General features: G+C 49.8%; 1 protein-coding gene across 1 annotated transcript in view; it reads left to right on the forward strand.

Moving 5' to 3' along the window:
• CNGB1 (cyclic nucleotide gated channel beta 1) overlaps positions 1–17,895 on the forward strand; it is a gene marked incomplete at its 3' end in the record, with an annotated part of 25,572 nt that extends 7,677 nt beyond the window's left edge. The window contains exons 8-25 of the mRNA XM_010017440.1: positions 488–601; positions 2,747–2,876; positions 3,251–3,293; positions 5,625–5,760; positions 9,071–9,169; positions 9,974–10,131; positions 10,294–10,473; positions 11,209–11,417; positions 12,267–12,317; positions 12,433–12,519; positions 12,896–12,960; positions 13,397–13,519; positions 14,615–14,756; positions 14,996–15,155; positions 16,367–16,464; positions 16,550–16,633; positions 17,038–17,156; positions 17,749–17,895. Coding sequence (XP_010015742.1) covers positions 488–601; positions 2,747–2,876; positions 3,251–3,293; positions 5,625–5,760; positions 9,071–9,169; positions 9,974–10,131; positions 10,294–10,473; positions 11,209–11,417; positions 12,267–12,317; positions 12,433–12,519; positions 12,896–12,960; positions 13,397–13,519; positions 14,615–14,756; positions 14,996–15,155; positions 16,367–16,464; positions 16,550–16,633; positions 17,038–17,156; positions 17,749–17,895 — 2,145 coding nt within the window. The remainder of the gene's footprint in view (positions 1–487; positions 602–2,746; positions 2,877–3,250; positions 3,294–5,624; positions 5,761–9,070; positions 9,170–9,973; positions 10,132–10,293; positions 10,474–11,208; positions 11,418–12,266; positions 12,318–12,432; positions 12,520–12,895; positions 12,961–13,396; positions 13,520–14,614; positions 14,757–14,995; positions 15,156–16,366; positions 16,465–16,549; positions 16,634–17,037; positions 17,157–17,748) is intronic.
• Positions 17,896–18,155: the final 260 nt, after the last annotated feature.

Below are 18,155 nucleotides of genomic sequence, written 5' to 3' on the forward strand. Positions count from 1 at the left end.
CCTTGTTCTCCCCTCTGATTCCTTTGGGTCCAGCAGTCCCTGGAAGTCCATAAATTCCTGGAGGACCAAGAAACACTAGACTGGTTATAAAGATATTTTTCAGACTTTTTTCCCTTTAGTATAGGAGCCTGAGAAGCTGTGGGCCACAGTGCGTCCTGTGCTGGAAGGTGGATTTCCCTGTTAATACAGGGAGGTTTTGGTCAAAATCAGCAACAAGTGACCCCTAAGCACATCCTCTCCCCATGATGCAGGGGGGATTTGATGGCTAAAGGACTCTGGTTTTTCATTCCCAAATTTTTTCCTATTCTTTCTCCCACCAGCATGGGGCTGCAGATATTAATAGGCTGTGAGCACCATGTGCCCACCCCGCGGATGCTGGCTAGTGGATGCAGGGAGAGCATGTCTGGGCTGCAGAGACTGCCAGTGATTCTGTTGCAAGGTTCAGACACGCTTTTTGGATTTCGCCTAATGAGTTTCTCCTTCCCAGGCTGTGGTCATGCTCCCTGAGTGCTGGTGAAGAGGAAGAGGAAATGGAGCAGGACGGGGAGGAAGAGGAGGAGGAGGAGGGGAAGAGGGAGGAGGAGTTGGAGGAGAGTGCGGGGTGAGTGGTTCCTGTTGCCTTGATGGCTTTGTTGGGATGAGCATGACTGCAGTTGTTCAGCTGCATTCACAAGGCAGAGAGGCTGAAACACCCGAGGACGAGCGGAGCGATCCAGCCTGGGGGGGGGGGATTGGGGATGGCGTCGGGGCGCGGACGCGACCCACCGTGGGGGGGGGGGACTGGGGATGTGCTCGGGAGGAGGGATGTGTTCAGGAGGGGTGCGTTCAGGAGAGGTGTGTTCAGGAAGGATGCGTTCAGGAGGGATGAATTCAGGAGAGTAGTTTTCAGGAGGGATGAATTAGGGAGGGATGTGTTTGGGAGGAGGGATGTGTTCAGGTGGGATGCGTTTGGGAGGACGGATGTGTTCAGGAGCAGTGAGTTCAGGACGAATGCATTTGGGACAGATGCATTCAGGAGGGATGCGTCAGGAGGGATGCATCCAGGATGGAAGCATCCAGGATGGATATGTTCAGGAGGGGCACACAGGAGGGATGCATCCAGGAGGGATGTGTTCAGGAGGGATGCATCAGGAGGGTTGTTTTCAGCGTTCAGGAGGGATACTTTCACAAACAGGCTTGCCTTGGGCTCTCTGCTCACGCGGCACCTGCTGCCAAGCGAGTGTCTCCTGGTGACACAGGCTCCATCTTCATTGCCTGTGGCAACCGCAGCCCCAGCCATCCCCTCCTGTGCGTCCGAGCAGGGACCTGACTTGTGCCTTCCTTGGGAGCACCCAGCTCCTGGAGAAAATCCATGTGATTTAAAACCACATCCATTAGTTCAAGGCAGTTGGGATGATTACGGACTTTATGGAGCTGAATTGAAAGATAGGATTATGTGTCGTGCCTGCAAATGCTTCCTAATACAAGCAGGTACAAGTTTACATTGTTTTTCCTATTGTAGAAAACAGCCCAGTTATTGCCAGTGGTTGTAGGTGGTGACTTTGGTCTAGATGGTATTTCGAAAAATCTTTCCACCTAATTTAGTGGTTCACTGTGATTTCAGATGAGATAAACATTTAGGGATTTAATACCTAGTGCTACCGTATTATTCACTATAAGTCCTCTGAAATAGCTGTAAATCCTCAATTAGTCAGTGTTAAACCCATATCTTTTTATTTCATCATAACCTGTTCCTACAGCTCTACTGGAGATGCTTGAGCTTCAGTTGCTGGGTGAATGAGATGCTGCTCCATCCCTCGCTGTGTTTGTTCATGGCAAAAGAGAGACACTGGCGGGTTTTCTAGGTTAGGATAAAAGACTTGTGATTGCATTTGAAGGGAACCTATTTAAACAAAAATAATGGGGGAAGGGTTGGAGATTATTAAAAACAATTTTAAAAAGACCTTGGAAAATAACAGCTTTTCAAGGCATGGAGATAAAAGAGAAAAGGAGTCGCTGCTTGTTTACGTATCTCCTCTGACTTAGGACCTGCCCAGGATGCAGGAAGATGTTTCTTTGGTTTTTTTCAATTTTCCTGCATTTAGCTGTCGAATGATATTTTCATTATCCCCAATTCCTGCTTCACGTTTCTCTCCAGGGAAGAGCACATCAGGAGATAAAGACACAGAACAACATGATGAGGCTTGGGGTTTTTTTCAGTTATAGTTATATTAAACCACTAAAATCGGCCTTGTGAGCCTCCTTTGCAGAATGGTGGAGCTGTGGTCTGCGTTTGCTGTGGGAGGAGAAGGAGGATTATGTATCGTGGTGATGCCTTGCACAGGCAGACATGGGGTTCAGGTGGTGCTTGCAGGGCAGCCCTGCCTTGAAATCAGACTCTCAGCTTTTTACGTGGTAAATCTTCACTATATGAGAAATCATTCTGCACAGCAGGAGGAACATACTGCCTGTACTTTTCTGCATATGCAATTTTTGCTTATGCATCTGCAATACCCTGCATTATTTATCGCCTCTGAACTGGTCTCCCATGTAGTATGTTTTACAAGTCCCTTCTAACCTAAGCAGCAATATTATGGGTAACATTTTTGGTACCCAAATGAAGATTTCTGTGGTATTGTTCACCAGCAAATGATGCTCGTGGTGCCCTCCAAAACTGAGAGCACCATGCATCATCCCCATGGATGTGTGCAACCTCAGAAAAGGCAGAAGTGAGGGCACTTGTCTCGGCTTGATGTCTTCCATCCAGACCCCTGCTCCTGTCACCTTGTCTCTCTGCTGAGGAGGATGTGGAGGAAGTCTACTTTGCAGAGGAGGCCTTCAGGATTGAGCAGCTAGAAGAAGCTGAGATAAGTGATCTCGAAGGTGCTTTTGTACAGGTACAGCATTGTTCCCTGCCTGGGCTCAGGTCTGCAATAAGATCTGGCTGCCCAGTGTTTGCCAGGGTCTCACAGCTTGTCTGGAAGGATGCGGTGCCCTGATGAGGAGCAGGGACCAGGATGAGCACTGGAAGTGTTTCCCACCAAGACATCCCCATCTCTGAACCCGAGACAGCAGCAGCAGCAATAGCTGTGCACAAAGGGAGGGGTGCTTTCACCCTAGAATGGTGATGCTGAACAACAAGCCGAGAGGCTGGAAAATGACAGGGCAAGGATTTAAGGGGCTTATGGGACACCCAATCAAGCTGCAAAGTCTGCTCTCTTACAGACAGGGAGGTCTTGCTCTCCTTAAAAAGGCTCTTTTCATTTTGAAGGTGGAAGAGGAGACAGCTGAAGCTGCTGAAACTGATGCTGAAGGTATAATATATAGCAGCGTAATGGCAAATTAGGATGACCCAAAGCAGGCAATGCAATGCCTAGTGAGGAGAAAATACCACTGCTCCCTCCTCAGGCAGCTGAGTCTTCTGCAGCATGGCCTGCATGGGGCATCAGGGCCTTCCACGGGCTTAAAGCATCCCATGGGCACTGGTTGATGGCAATGTCAGCAGCTGGAGCCAGATCTGGAAGGCTGGTGCTTGCACAGTACTTAGTCTTGACTAAACAATATCTGATGTGAAGGAAGAGTTTCTTCTTCAGCTGGAAAACTTAGAGGGGGGATAAAAAGTATTTTCTCTACCACTTTGCTCAATTTAGGAAACAACCAGTGACATAAAGCATGTTTTCATAGTAAGAAGATACGGGGTTGGTAAGGAAAATGGGGTGGTGTGCTCCCATCACAGCCTGAGTGAGCACAGGAAGGTCCTGGCATAAGTCCACTGTCAGCAGGGGAGCTGCACAAGGGATGGCTTGACCTGAGCCCTGGACCAGCCTGGAGATTCCTCTGCTCATGCAGCCCTTGCAGAACTCCCTGCTCTTGCAGCAGTTGTAGAAAAACTCATGGTAGGATGCTCACCACCACTGTCATGTGCCACCAACATCTGTGAGCAGCAGGCAGCAACAAACCCCACAGCCCTATGTTTCTCTGCGCTGACATAATTGTCTTGTCTCAAACCACTTTGTGTTTTATTGCAGCTTCAGATGTCCTGTCCCTTGCTTGAAGCACCTAGGCACCTAGCAGCATGGCCAGACGTGCCCAAGACATCGAGCTAGATTGGCTGGGGGCCGACAAGCGCCTGGCTGGGGGGGGGTTCTTCCCTTGGGCAAAAAAAAAGCCGCTGGCTGGGGGGGATTCCTCCCCTCCTGGCCACGGTGCGCTAGAGCAGCTCCCCAATGTCCCCAGCTACCGAGCCATCGCTGCCTCCCACATCCCAGCCCTTGTCGCCAGCAAGCCCAAGGCTGGAGCTGTCAACCCCAACTTTTGCCATGAGGAGCAACCTCCCTTAGGTATTAGAGATGTTGGCTTTGACGATGAGCTTGCATAGCTTGAGGGGGGCAAGGAGGTATTCCTGTAGTAGTTGCTTTTCGGGGAATAAATGCTTCATGTTGCAGCAGAGAGATGGAAGAATAGAATTCATGCTTTTTCTGCTTCTGCTTCATCACTATGTGCCTTTCCATCTAACCCCTAGAAAGCATTTGCAGATACCCGTAAATGACATGCTATATGTTTGAACTTGCTTGACCAAAAATTCTCCTGAAAGAAATGCTGGCAGAGGGTTAGAGATCTGCTGCATGCAGTTTTCTCCTTACCATCCGTGCAACCTACCCCTACTAAGAGGACAGCTGATAGAGGTTTGTTCTTCATGGTTTAACCCAGAAGTACAAATTCTGTTTCTGAAGCTTGCTTTGCCTTGTTTTCAATCAGCAAACCAAATTCTACTGCATTTCTTTACATGCGATGTGATTTTAACTTTGAACTCCAAATAAGTCTTTTCTTGGTGATTTGATAGAACCATGCTCTGATCCACTGGTCCCATATTGTGTGGGACAGGAGGGGATGTGCAGGGACTTTCAGACGTGTGAACCTCCCCCTCCCCCCCTTAGAAGGAATTCTGAAGGAACTCATTGCATTTTGTTATATAGCTAAGAAAAGAGATGACACTTTGCAGCCTGGCTGGCTGTGAAGTCTGACCAAGATAACCCCCAGCACCATTTCTCCCTCAGGCAGTTGACATCTCTCTTTCTCCCACTATAAACATCCAACCTTCCTGCTTCTAACCCTGCAGGTTAGAAGCAGATATTACCTCTGCAAAAGAGAGAGGCCCTAACTGCTTATTTATATAGTGCCTTATTCTGCATGAAAAGCAAATGCTTGTGTAATTTGGAGCTTGCATGATCCATATGTTTATGTTCAGAAGACCCAGGAGATGTTTCCAGACCCTTTGAGGGAGGTTTGCAGCTGGAAATTCTGGGTTCCTGTGTGACACCTGCAGCTGGTAATCCTTGTCTCCATCATGTTCCAAATTGTGGGAACCCAATACTTGGACAGAGTAGTTGCAATCACTGCAAGCTGGGAAAGCAGAAAGGGAGCAAGTGGCAGTTCTGATGGTGTTAAACACTGGGGAAAAGGAGAAAGAAATGCTCCAAAGTGTTAGAAGAAAGGAGTGCCGGGCGAGGAGGGAATGGGGGGAAATGAGAGTCCTTCTGGAATGCTGTGAAGTTTGGAGACAGCTCCATGAAGGCGATGGGGTTTGGGGGTACTGGGCCCTGCACCCCTCTCACCTGCCATTATTGTCCTTCTTCATGGGCCAGGTAATTACCCCACCGTGGACATCAAGGACGTGGACAGCAGAGGCGATGTGGTGGAGGACGATGAGACCTTCTTATGGGTGCCCACCACTGCCAGAAACATGCTGGTGGTGCCCAGAGCGGCTCCAGCATCCCCCAGGTATGGCTCTGTCCTGGCACATCCAGGGTACCCAGGCTTTAACCCGCTGATGGTGCCAGTATAGGAGTTTTCATAAAACCGTACGAAGTGACCTGCTTCTGGCAGGTTTGGATAGCGAGCCCTGTCTCTGTGTCCTCCTGGAGGTGGGCTCGCTCCCAAAGCTGTGGTCAGATCCCATTTGTTGTCCCATGCATCTGTTCTCCCAAATTCAGAGTGCAGAGGGTCTGTGTGCTGCCTATTGGCCTTCATCAGAAATCCCAACAATTATGTCCTTGTATTTTTCCTGGAAGTATTTACAGCATCTCCCCTTTGGCTTTGTGCCTTCAGATCAAGGATGCTCAGAGAGGGGGAGGACTGATGAACAGGGCAGACTATTCTGAGATGGAGAAGTCCACCAATTCAGGCTGTGTAACTCCTCTCTCCCTGGGATGTGTGACTTTGCTGCAGATGTTCATACCCCTCTGAATCAGGGTCAAGGTGCTAGGCTCTCTGTTATGCCTTCAACCAGCATAGAAATGGACAATTCATATTAACACCCATGTCATGCATCCCAGAACATCTTGGGCATCTTTGGAGCCCAGGATCCAGCAACCCAAAGGCACAACCTTAGTTTATTTAAAGCCACTTACCTTTGTACAATCCTGTCCCCACCATAATTTCTTACCAAGTCATTCATCAAGATCTTGTTGTGGCCTTTTGATATGTAAGGGGAGGCTTGTAAGAAAGATGGAGAAAGACTTTTGACAAGGGCCTGTAGGGACAGGACAAGAGGGAATGGCTTTAACCTGACAGAGCGGAGATTGAGATGAAATCTTAGGCAGAAGTTCTTCCCTGTGAGGGTGGTGAGGCCCTGGCACAAGTTGCCCAGAGAAGCTGTGGCTGCCCCATCCCTGGCAGTGCGCAAGGCCAGCTTGGATGGGGCTTGGAGCAACCTGCTCTAGTGGAAGGTGTCCCTGCCCATGGCAGGGGGTTGGATCTTCAAAGAAACTTCCTGTGCTCCTGTGGTTCCCCATAGAGCTATTTTTTGGAGCACCTCAGTTTTCTCATACCATTTTCTACCAGTTTCTTAAAGCAGGTTGTATATTTGCAATTACATGTATGAGCACATTAAACTTTCTGCTGTCTATCTAGGTAGTGTCTCTCAAGACAACACTGGTGTTCCCTTCTTAGAGCTTGAGATGTTTAAAAGCAACCACCTCCTATTTTGCTACATCAAGAAACAAAATTTCAGCCTTCTGAACCAGAAGGAAGATGCTTGACTCTGGCTGGTATTTTCAGAGGAAGAGGACATCAACTCTGCATTGAGTAATCATCCATTTATCCTAAGTCACTTCTATTGGCCACAGTCTTGAGTTGTTTCCTACAAGGGTCTGTGAAGGATTAGGATTAACATTGTTTAGACAGAGTCAGGAAAGATTCACCACAAACAAGCCACACTAGAGTTCTGGAAGTCTTGTCCCAAAAAGCATCCCCTGCAGCTGGACTATATCAAAGAACTGAATGCTTTCCAGGGGATTTCAGGAAAGGTTTCTTCTTCAACATGGATGATTGAGAACCTGTTAGACCTGCCAAGGTTTTGGACTTGTGGTTGCACATACATGAACTTCTCTATGGGACTTAACCTCCCAGTTTTTCTTTGAGCCCTTTACCCACCAGTTTCCACAATCCTCTGAAGTTTGCATTGCTTTTCAGGTAGCTCCTGCTCCTTCTCATATTGCTGTCCACTGGGAACACAGATGAGCTACAGGCACCATGCAAAATGTGCAGGATGTGTCCTGCACCTCTGAATTTACTGCCTTCTTGGGGATGTTTCTTGTCTTTTACATCTTTCTGAGGGCATCCATCAATCTGAAGCAAAAAGAGGCACTTTTCCCAGATGGATGTTGACACACAAAGCTTTGCATGTACTTGGAGGGCAACCACATGAGCTCTGTGGCATGGGGAGCCATGACACAGGCAAAGAGAGAGGTGGCATTACCCTCTCTACTGGGTCCCCCTTATAGAGCAAGAGGCCATTGAGCTGTTCATGTAGACATCTTAGGCTTGTTTATGCATGAGGATGGGCAATGGGGCAGCATGATGCTCCAGTGGGACAGAGCCAGGGGAAGGGCAGCTGGAGACTGGTGAGAGGTGATGGATGGTGACCTAACAACATCACAGACCTTAGCAGGACTTTTTCTCCAAAATGATGTGGTTTGGGGAACCTCTCCAACCACATCTGAGGGTACTTTGACATGGGGGTTGGTGGTTTTCCTCTGTCCCTGCAGTGCGCACTTGGGGTTTCATTGGGTTTGTTCATCTGCTCCCCTTCCCAGCAGGGCATGCCCAAGAGCCACTGAAGTTGGAGATGGGTGGGTTTGTAACATCCAGCTTTCTTCAGGAGATCTCTGATGGCAGGATGACCTCCCTCGGTGTCCTGCTTGCTCCTGCTCCACGTGCACACTGAGCCATTTTGCACCAGGGTCAGTGAGATCCTAGTTAATTTAGAGCAACTGCTCTGGTGGCAGAGGACAATTTCTGTGTTGCAGTTACAACTCTGGACTTGACTGCAGGTCGCAGTCCAGATTTTTGCCATGACTGTCATCTTCAAATCCACCTCTCCTTCTGCCACTTTGCTCACCCCCAAGTAAGGAATTTGCCCCTGAAAGCTGTCTGTACCAAAGGGAGTCATCAGCTGTGTTAGCACGCATCTTCTAGGAAGATATTAGCTGCCACTGCCTCAGCATCACCAGGACAGTGTTCATAGGGCTCCTCTTGAACCTCTTGAAGCCATTCTCAGCAAGTTGAACTTTACACTTGGCTTTAGAGGTGTCAGCAGCATTTGAAGAGTCCATGTTATGTACCTGCTGCTCTGCAATTCACTCTTTGCCTTGGGGATTACAGGTCCTACAGAGCCAGCTCAGAGCCAGGCAGTGTCCACAGAACCTTCTCCTTTTACCAGTTTCATTTTCTTGCTCCACCTTACTGGTATTTCATTTCCCTTGTTCACTTCTCGAAGTGCAGTGGTGTGATGGTGCGGCACTGGGGAGGAGGACAGACTGGTGCCTGCCCTCTGTGCATCTTGCTGGGTGCCCAAAATGGGTTGAAAAATGGTCTGGATGGTGCCCAGGAAGAAACAGGGTTTTAGCAGCAAAGGAGCGGGGTGGTTTGCTCTCATTTACTTCAGGCAATGCCAAAAAAAGGGGGAAACTGACCCTCATTGTAGCAGGGGAAGTGGAAAACAGATGAGACCTGGGAGAAGGAGGAGGAAGAGGAGCTGGATGAGGGTGGGGGAGAAGCCAAGCTTTGGTCGCTGTGCTTGTGTCCACAGGAGGAAGCTACTGGCCCCAGAGGATGGTTTGGAGGAGAGATCCATGAGCCAGTCCCCAACCCGAGCACTGCTGGGCTGTGATGAGAAGCAGAAGGAAAGGTGTGTAGTGGGGCTGAGGAGCTACTGATCACTCCCAGGGGTTCAGATCCCAGTGCTCTGGTGGAAATAGCAAAGATCCTAGGAGTCCTGGGATACCAAAGGGAGAGGGAGCTGCCTTCTCTGGGAAGCAAAGGCTTGGGGAGGGCCTGCACCTCCTCATAGGGCAGGGCTTTGCCTTCTTCCTGGGCAGAAATTGTTGTGCCACTTAATGCAATGAACCAGCCTGGAGCTACAGCCAACAGGCTTATTTCTGTCCTCCCTCCTAGTGATGGTCCTTGGCCATGCTAGGTGAGCATCCTGGTCTGAATCAGTCATAGAATCATGGAATACTAGAATGGTTTGGGTTTGAAGGGACCTTAAAGCTCATCCAGCTCCAATCCCCTGCCACAGGCAGGGATACCTTCCACTAGAGCAGGTTGCTCCAAGCCCCTGTGTCCAAGCTGGCCTTGAACACTGCCAGGGATGGAGCATTCGCAATCTGGTTTTATTAAAGAGTCTGAAAAGAGTCAATAGAGTTTGTAAATTCAGGGGTTTGGTGCATATTTTCATCCCATAGTTCTTCCAAAATCATCTTCTCCCAATCACATGCAATCCAGCATGGGATCTTGGTGCTTCCCACGTCCCTCTGAGGGCAAGAATGAGGTTTGGGTGGTGCAATTTGATGGTATCTTACTGAAAACACCTTAGCTTGTGTTCTGATTACACAATAACCAAATAAATACGGGTAAATCCTAAATCAGGATCCTGTAGCTTAAAAAATGGGCCACAATCCTGCCCTTGAGATGCCTGGTGGTTTGCTCACAGCCTGCCCGAGCGCATCGGTTCAGCCACAAGCCTGAGCAGCGCCGCCATCAGCAACCGGCTCCAGGAGCTGGTGAGGCTCTTCAAGGAGAGGACCGAGAAGGTGAAGGAGAAGCTGACCGACCCTGACATCACCTCAGATGAAGAGAGCCCAACAGCATGTGAGTTCGAGTGGGGCTGGGTCCACACACATTCTGTGTTTTCAGGGAGACAGCTGCTTTGTTAACAGGTTAAAGACGTTAGAACACATTGCAGCAAGAAGATTTTCTGCTCTTTCAAACAAGAGTTTCTGCTCTTTCAAACAACTGTGTGGCTTCTCCCAGCTCCCACCAAGCCAGCACCGCTGGCATCGCCAGTGCCTCCCCCAGGAGGGCAGCCAGATGGAGAGAAGGTGGCAGAAGAGGAGCACTACTGCGAGATGCTGTGCTGCATGTTCAAGCACCGGCCCTGGCTGAACCCCCTGAGAAACTACCAGTTCCCCAGCAGCATTGACCCGCTTACCAGTGAGTGATGGAGTACAGCCACTGGGCTGGTGAGGCAGCCAGAAAGGGTGAGGAGGGGAGGAGATGTGAGAGATGAGATCTTGTAGAGAAGGGAGGTCAACTAAGCAAGGACCAACTTACAAACGTCTGCCAAAAACCAGTCTTAAATTCCCTGCAAGGCACAGACCTTCCTAAATACTTCCCCTTAGCTGTGGTTGTCAGGAACATGACCAGGGAGGGGAGGAGCGGCAGCTTTCTGTTGTTTTTCAGGCTTTTTAGTGGGAAAACACTGTCCCTGTGGTGTGGACATCCCAAATAAAACTAAAAATCACAACAGAAAAATCCGCTGTCTGGTGGACACCCCTCAGGAGCTCAGCTCCTTCTAGGGTCTTTTCTGTTTCACAACCATTTCAAAGTCCTCAGGCTCTGGCAGATGGCCATCTGCTCATCACAGCCTGAGGAGGGAAAGAAAAGCAAGAAAGTAGAGCGCAAAGCAAAAGAAAACCTACTTGAATGAGCAAAGTTAGAAGAGGCTTTGTGACATAAAGCAATGTGCTTTGCAGCTGGTGGCATTCACTATGCATCTTAGGCCCAGCTCACTTGCATCTAGATGCTGTCAGTATTTAATAGACACCTCTTGCAAGTTTCCCTGTGGCACTAGGGGCAGGTCAGGGGGATGAAAAGTCCGTTGTCTGGTGGATTCCCACAGATGAGGGACACGTGCCCTGCTAATAGCAGTGTGATTCCTGTGCACAGATCTGATGTACGTGCTGTGGTTGTTCTTCGTTGTCATGGCCTGGAACTGGAACTGCTGGTTGATCCCTGTCCGCTGGGCTTTCCCCTACCAGACACCAGCAAACATCCACTGCTGGCTGTTCATTGACTACCTCTGCGACCTCATCTATCTGCTGGACATCCTCATCTTTCAGACCCGGCTACAGTTTGTCCAGGGTGGAGATATAATAGTGAGTGTCAGGGCTGCATCCCAGTGCTGGGGACTGGCTGGGGGACCCCTATGCCCCTGAGCAACATGGGTGCTGCTGCTCCATGATCTCTGAGTTGAGCTTTCCCACCAGGGCTGTGTCCACTCTTGGAGGACTGCAAGCATCTCTCCTGCCATGTAGTGGATAAGCTGCAGTCTTTTTTTGCCCTTAAGTCATATATTTTTGCTCTAAATTCAACACCAGCCTATCTAAAAAGCATGTGTGGGCCATGGCAGCCCCACTGCTGGGTAGGAATGCTCAGACGGTGCTGCTCCATGGAGCAGTGCTCCCAGCAGTGTGGTGCTGTGAGCAGATGGCACGATACATGTGTTTCGTATAAAGGAGCACAGCTAGGCAGAATGCATTAGCAACATGACAAGAGCGATTGCAATCTGAATGCACAGATCACACACCAGAGATAAGTGAAAGCCCCTGATTCTATTTCCATATCCAATTAAATAAGCTAGGAAAAATCAAACCTTGAGGGTACAGCTTTCCCATGGCCCACAGAAACGGTCAGATCTATAAATGTGTTCTTTGTGGCACTAGCACTGTGATGCACTTTCTCTGGGATGCAAAATGAGCATGGGATGTCCCAGGTTAGGATGGGAAGATGGCATACAGCCAGGTCTTCTATTGGTGTGGCCAGGATGATCATGCCAAGCTTTCCTCTTCTGCTCCTCTTGCTCTGCTCCCTTTCCTAGGCACAAAGGGAGCATCTTCCTGTTGTAGTGCAGAAGAGGAAAGCCAGGCATGACCATGTTGGCCATGACTTTCCTTTCTTAACCAATGATCAGTCTTTCTCTCTCTCTCCTTCCTCTGCCTGACCAGAGCGATAAAAAGGCCATGAAGGAGAACTACTTGCGATCACAACGCTTCAAGGTTTGGCATCATTTTACTCACAAATCTGAATCTTCAGTGTGAACCATGGCTTGCAGTTCCCCCCCATTACGACTGCAGGTCCTCACAGGGGTTCCTCTCTTTGCATGGATTTCAGATGGATTTGGTGTGCCTCCTGCCCCTGGATTTCTTCTACTTCAAAGTTGGTGTCAACCCTCTTCTGCGCTTTCCTCGCTGCCTGAAGGTGAGTCTGAGCTTACAAAACCAGGCAGAACACCAGCTGCAGTGGATGTGAAGGAGTCCCAGGCTGGTTGGGGTAAGCTGTGGCTTGCTACACTCATTGATGATGACAAGAGGGTTGTAAAATGGATGGGAAGCCTTGACCCAAAGGCTTTGCGGAGCTGTTGGTCAAACACTTTATTTCAATCCTAAAACATGTTCACATGTGAATAGAAAGGCACTCATAGGTGGAACCAAATCTGTCTGTGGCAGTTCAAGCTGCAGAGGGGCTGCAGGAGGGAAACGGAGGGGGAGTGGGGTTTTATGGAGATGTAACTCTCCTGGTGGGGGTCACAAGAAGCTGGAGCATGTTGGAGCATGCTGCTTTCCTTCTCCTCCAGTACATGGCCTTCTTCGAGTTCAACAACCGCCTGGAGGCTATCCTGACCAAGGCATACATCTACAGGTGAGGGAAAGGGAGGGAGGGAGGGAGGGAGAGACAGTGGAGTTGCTGTTTGCTACTGGGAAAGAAGGTTTGCTTTAGTGTGCACCCATTCTGGGTTCCTGGTTTATATGTTGTCCCTGGATGTCCCTAGCTGATACAGATGTTACCTGATGCAGGTGGGATGTAGAGTCCTGGAGCTGTGTGAGTAGGATCCCCTGTCCCTCATCCAGCACCAGAGGGTGCTGATGGTGAAGAGGAGCCACCAGTGAACAAACTGTTTTTTCTGGCACCTGTGGTGCTGCAGGAAGAAACCCGCACCTTTAGGTGCTCTGTGGTTCCTGCACTTGGCTCATTGCTTCAAAGCTCCTTGTGATGCTGGGGGTGTTGTGACATGTTTCTCCCAGCACACACCATATCATGTCCCTTCCTGTTCTCTTCTTTTTTGTTTGTTTTGCAGAGTGATTCGGACCACAGCCTATTTACTGTACAGCTTGCATGTGAACTCCTGCCTCTATTACTGGGCATCAGCCTATGAAGGACTGGGCTCTACCACCTGGGTCTATGATGGGGAAGGAAATAGGTACCAGTCAGGGCTTGGGTCCTCATGTAGGACAGATTGCTGTGATGAGCTGGAGCAAGAAGGCAGGTGTTAGGATGCAGCTGGGTTCCTAAAAAAACCCCGAAGAAATGGGCTGTGGGTGCCAGGAGATGTGGAGCCAGGGAGAATGATAGGGACAGGAAGGGTGGGATGTGCAGTAATATACGAAGCTGCAGGTTAAGGAATCTGCAGTTGGGCTGAGATAGGAGGCAATGGCAGGTTGAAAAGACTGAAAAAACTGGGAACCTGATGCTGGGAAACAAGGGAATGCTCCCCAGCCAAGCAGGATGGGAGGGTGAGATCTGTTCCTGTTGACCTGCTGCCAGGCTTGAAGCTGTGTGTCCTTGGTGCTATGTGTCAGGCCCTCGGGTGAGACCATAGCTCTCATTCCCAGGGTGTGAGACAGGGACAGTGGCCACCCTTTGCCATGGCATTTCCAAGATACGCGCGTTAAACGTCTGTTATGTTGTGAGTGATGGTTCCCACACGGAGAGCACTTGGTTCATGAGCTGAGCACCACCTTCTAGCGATGCCCATGCTGAGTGTTTTACAACACGGGCATAATATGAGCCTGAGTAACATTTAAATGAGAGTTTCCTGCAAAAAGGCACCGGCAGGTGACTGTCACCCTTGCAGCCCTAGTAAGGGTGTCGCCTTTCCTTTGAGCACTCAGATTCTCATGTTAATGTTGCTGTTATGTAGCTACTCAGCATGATATACATATCTGTAGCTATCTCTGGGTGTAACTATAGCATCCAAGGGAGTGCCCAAGACCAGTGAATCAAGAATCCACTTGACATGTCTGGAGTCTCATGCCAACAATTTGCTCACAAACCCTTTTTTTCCCCTGACTATTTCTAAAAGTGTAAATGTTGCTGAAAAGACATTTCTGGCTTATGGTAGTAGCGCTGTATGAAGCAGAAAACTGAGTAGCCATTGCAGCTCCCATGCTGAGCCTCCCATGTGGAGGTTTCTGGAGGGTCCCTACATGCTCCTGCTCCTGTAGCATCTCAGAAGCACCTGCATGTGTGGTGGAGAGTTTGCAGCCTTCAAAGCTGCCTCCTCTTTTCCTCCCAGCTACATCCGCTGCTACTACTGGGCAGTCAAAACCCTCATCACCATTGGGGGCCTGCCAGACCCCAAGACACTGTTTGAGATCGTCTTCCAGCTGCTGAACTACTTCACGGGTGTCTTTGCTTTCTCCGTCATGATAGGGCAGGTGAGCAGGTGTCCTGTGGGCTCCCAGCCTCTGCTGGAGAAGGTTTTGGTGGGGTTGGTCCACAGGTTTGTGTCTCTGGGTTTGTTTTCCTCACAAAGACATGCTCAGCAATGGTGGAAGACAACACGGGTTTGGCAGATGCTGTTAGGACTCAGCAAACATGCTCTAGATTGCTTAACTGGTGTGATGGATAGGTGACAGCAATTAAAACATCTGTACCACCTCTTCCTTCCATCCAGATGAGAGATGTAGTTGGTGCTGCTACCGCTGGGCAAACGTACTATCGGAGCTGCATGGACAGTACCATTAAGTACATGAACTTCTACAAAATCCCCAAAACAGTTCAGAACCGGGTGAAAATGTGGTACGAGTACACGTGGCGTTCGCAAGGCATGCTAGGTGAGGGTCTGCACGTGCGCTGCTTTTGCTGTACAAAGGCGAAATGTTACTGTCAAATAGCACTGCAGTCATGGGGAGGGAGTGGCTTGTTCTACTCTTATTTACCCATATCTAGGCTGCCATCAAGTTGTGCATCACTCATAGAGCACCGAGTCTAGCATCCCACCCACTAGTCCCTGGGGAGAGGGCAGTGACTAGCAATTGCTGGCCAGAGAGTATCTAACAGCAAACCCACAAGCTTACCTGAAGAGTAAATCATAAAATCACAGAATCATCCAGTCCCAACCCCCTGCTAAGGGCAGGGGCACCTTCCACTAGACCAGGTTGCTCCAACTCCCTGGTCTTGAACACCGCCCGGGATGGGAAGCCAGTGCCAGTGTCTCACCACTCTCACAGTGAAGAATTTTCTTATATCTAACCTAAATCTCCCATGTTTCAGTTTTAACCCATCACCCCTTGTCCTATCACTACAGTCCTTGATAAAGAGTCCCTCTCCAGAATCTTTGTAGGACCCCTTCTGATACTGGAAGGCTGCTCTGAGGTCTCAACACAGCTTCTCTTCTCCAGGCTGAACAGCCCAAACTTTCTCAGCCTGTCTTCATACGGGAGGTGCTCCAGCCCCCTGATCATCCTCTTGACCTCCTCTGGACTCGCTCCAGCAGCTCCACATCCTTCTTGTGTTGTTGCCCCAGAGCTGGAGGCAGGACTGCAGGGGGGGGTCTCCCCAGAGAGGAGCAGAGAGGCAGAATCCCCCTCCCTGACCTGCTGCTCACGCTCTGGGGTGCAGTCCAGCTCACGGAGGGGTTCTGGGCTCAAGTGCCCACTGAAGCTGGGTCACGGGGAGCTTCTTGTCACCCAACACCCCTAAGTCCCTCTCCGCAGGGCTGCTCTGGATGTTTTCTCTGCCCAGCCTGTAGCTGTTCAGGCAGGACCTGAACACCCACCATCCTGGCCAAGAAAGATGCAGCTTGGGCTCACTGGACTGTCTCTGAGAGCCATCAGGGCAGACATAACATGAAGGGCAGCTCTCTGTCACTCGCTGGCTTTAGACCTGCAAGTTGCTTGGTGGGCAGAAGCTGGAGGAGACCCTCCTGGGCAAGCCTGCTCCTGTCCTCTGCCACCAGAACATGGGCTGCTTTCCCACTTCCACACCAAAGACATGGTCTGGGATTAAGTGCAGGAAAAAGCCAGTGTTCTGCTTTCTCCTACAGATGAGTCAGAGCTGCTGGTGCAGCTGCCAGATAAGATGAGGCTGGACATCGCTATTGATGTGAACTACAGCATCGTGAGCAAAGTGGCCCTCTTCCAGGTAGCCCCTGCGGTGCGGGTTCTGGCCAGCACAGCGTGCCATACTGGCACAGAGTAACCATGTTGCTGGCTCTGTTTTGGCTCAGGGCTGTGACAGGCAGATGATCTTTGACATGCTGAAGCGGCTCAGATCTGTGGTCTACCTGCCCAATGACTACGTGTGTAAGAAGGTAATGAGATGTTCACGTGCCTTCCAATCCCAATGTCATGACTGGCTGTGCAGGAGCACTGGGCTGCACTAGCAGCAATGCAGAGTGGGAAAAGCCAGGCCTGGCCCATCACCATGGCATCGAGCCACTTCAGAGAGCAAAACCATCCTCCTTTGCAGCTGGTCTTGTACAAAGACTGACCTCTTCCTCTGCAACCATGAACAACAGGAGAGCAGGGAAAGTAGGGGGAAGACTTTGGGATGCTTAGATGAGGATGCTCAGGAGTGAGCACCATCAGGACAAAGCATTTGGAGAGCTTGGAGAGGGCAGCATGGCTATGGGGTTTTCCAGCACAATACAGGTTAGGGCACCCATAAGTTCTCCCTGTTTGTGGGCACCCCATACAGCACCCATCTTCACTGCAGGGAGAAATTGGCCGTGAGATGTACATTATCCAGGCGGGACATGTGCAGGTGCTGGGGGGACCTGATGGCAAAACTGTGCTAGTGACTCTGAAACCTGGATCCGTGTTTGGAGAAATAAGGTAAGTGAAGCATTTCCAGGGAGCCAGAGGAATACAGCTTGTAAGCTCTGAGTGAGGAGGGTGGGAAGTGGAGAGATCAGCAGCACCGTAGTTAATCACTGCGACTGAGAGCCACAAACACTGAGCAGTGTCTGCTACACAAATTACAGCTTGTTTTCTTGGATCTTGTCTATTTTTGTGCTGTTTTCTGCTTGGCATTAGTGACAGTAAGCAGAGGTATATGGAGGGATGGGAAAATCAATAAGAAAAGATATTTCACTAAACCAGGCCCCCATCCACCCATTTCCCGAGTATATAAAATCCTGCACCAATAACACAATGATGGAGGTTGCCTCCCTACAGCCCAGTAGACACCAGACTGGTGTAAAATGCAATATTTAAACCTTCAAACAGGCAAATCCTTTCTTACACAGCTCTCCTTGCCAATGTTTCCCATCACTCTTTAAAAACTGGGCTTGCAGAATTTCATTGAGGGTGAAAATTAAACCCTGAGTCCTCTGAACAACAGAGATGGAGACATGGAAAGGGAGATACTCTTTGATTTTAAGTCATGCCCAATAACAGCATTGACGTCTCACCGTGTCTCTCTCAGCTTGCTGGCGGCAGGAGGGGGAAATCGACGAACAGCAAATGTCATTGCTCATGGCTTCGCCAACCTTTTCATTTTGGATAAGAAGGACTTGAATGAGATTTTGGTGCATTATCCGGAGTCTCAGAAGCTGCTGAAGAAGAAGGCCAAGTGCGTGTTGGGCTGACGCTTTCTAGCCAGTGGGGTTTCCAAAGAAAAACAGAGAAGGGATTTCAGCATCACACAGGACATTTCTCTGTGTGCAAAGCCCTGGGGAAGCTCCTGCTGCAGGCATTAGGCATAAGTCCCTGGAGGAGAGTGGGACTGGAGCTGCTGCACCACGGCAAGAAGCCTGCAGATGCCAAGAGCCAGCCCAGCCCTGCTGCAAAGCACCCTTCCCATACCTAAAGGGGCTACAAGAAACCTGGAGA

This window comes from Nestor notabilis, unplaced genomic scaffold, assembly GCF_000696875.1.
Source record: "Nestor notabilis isolate BGI_N333 unplaced genomic scaffold, ASM69687v1 scaffold23036, whole genome shotgun sequence".
NCBI lineage: Eukaryota > Metazoa > Chordata > Aves > Psittaciformes > Psittacidae > Nestor > Nestor notabilis.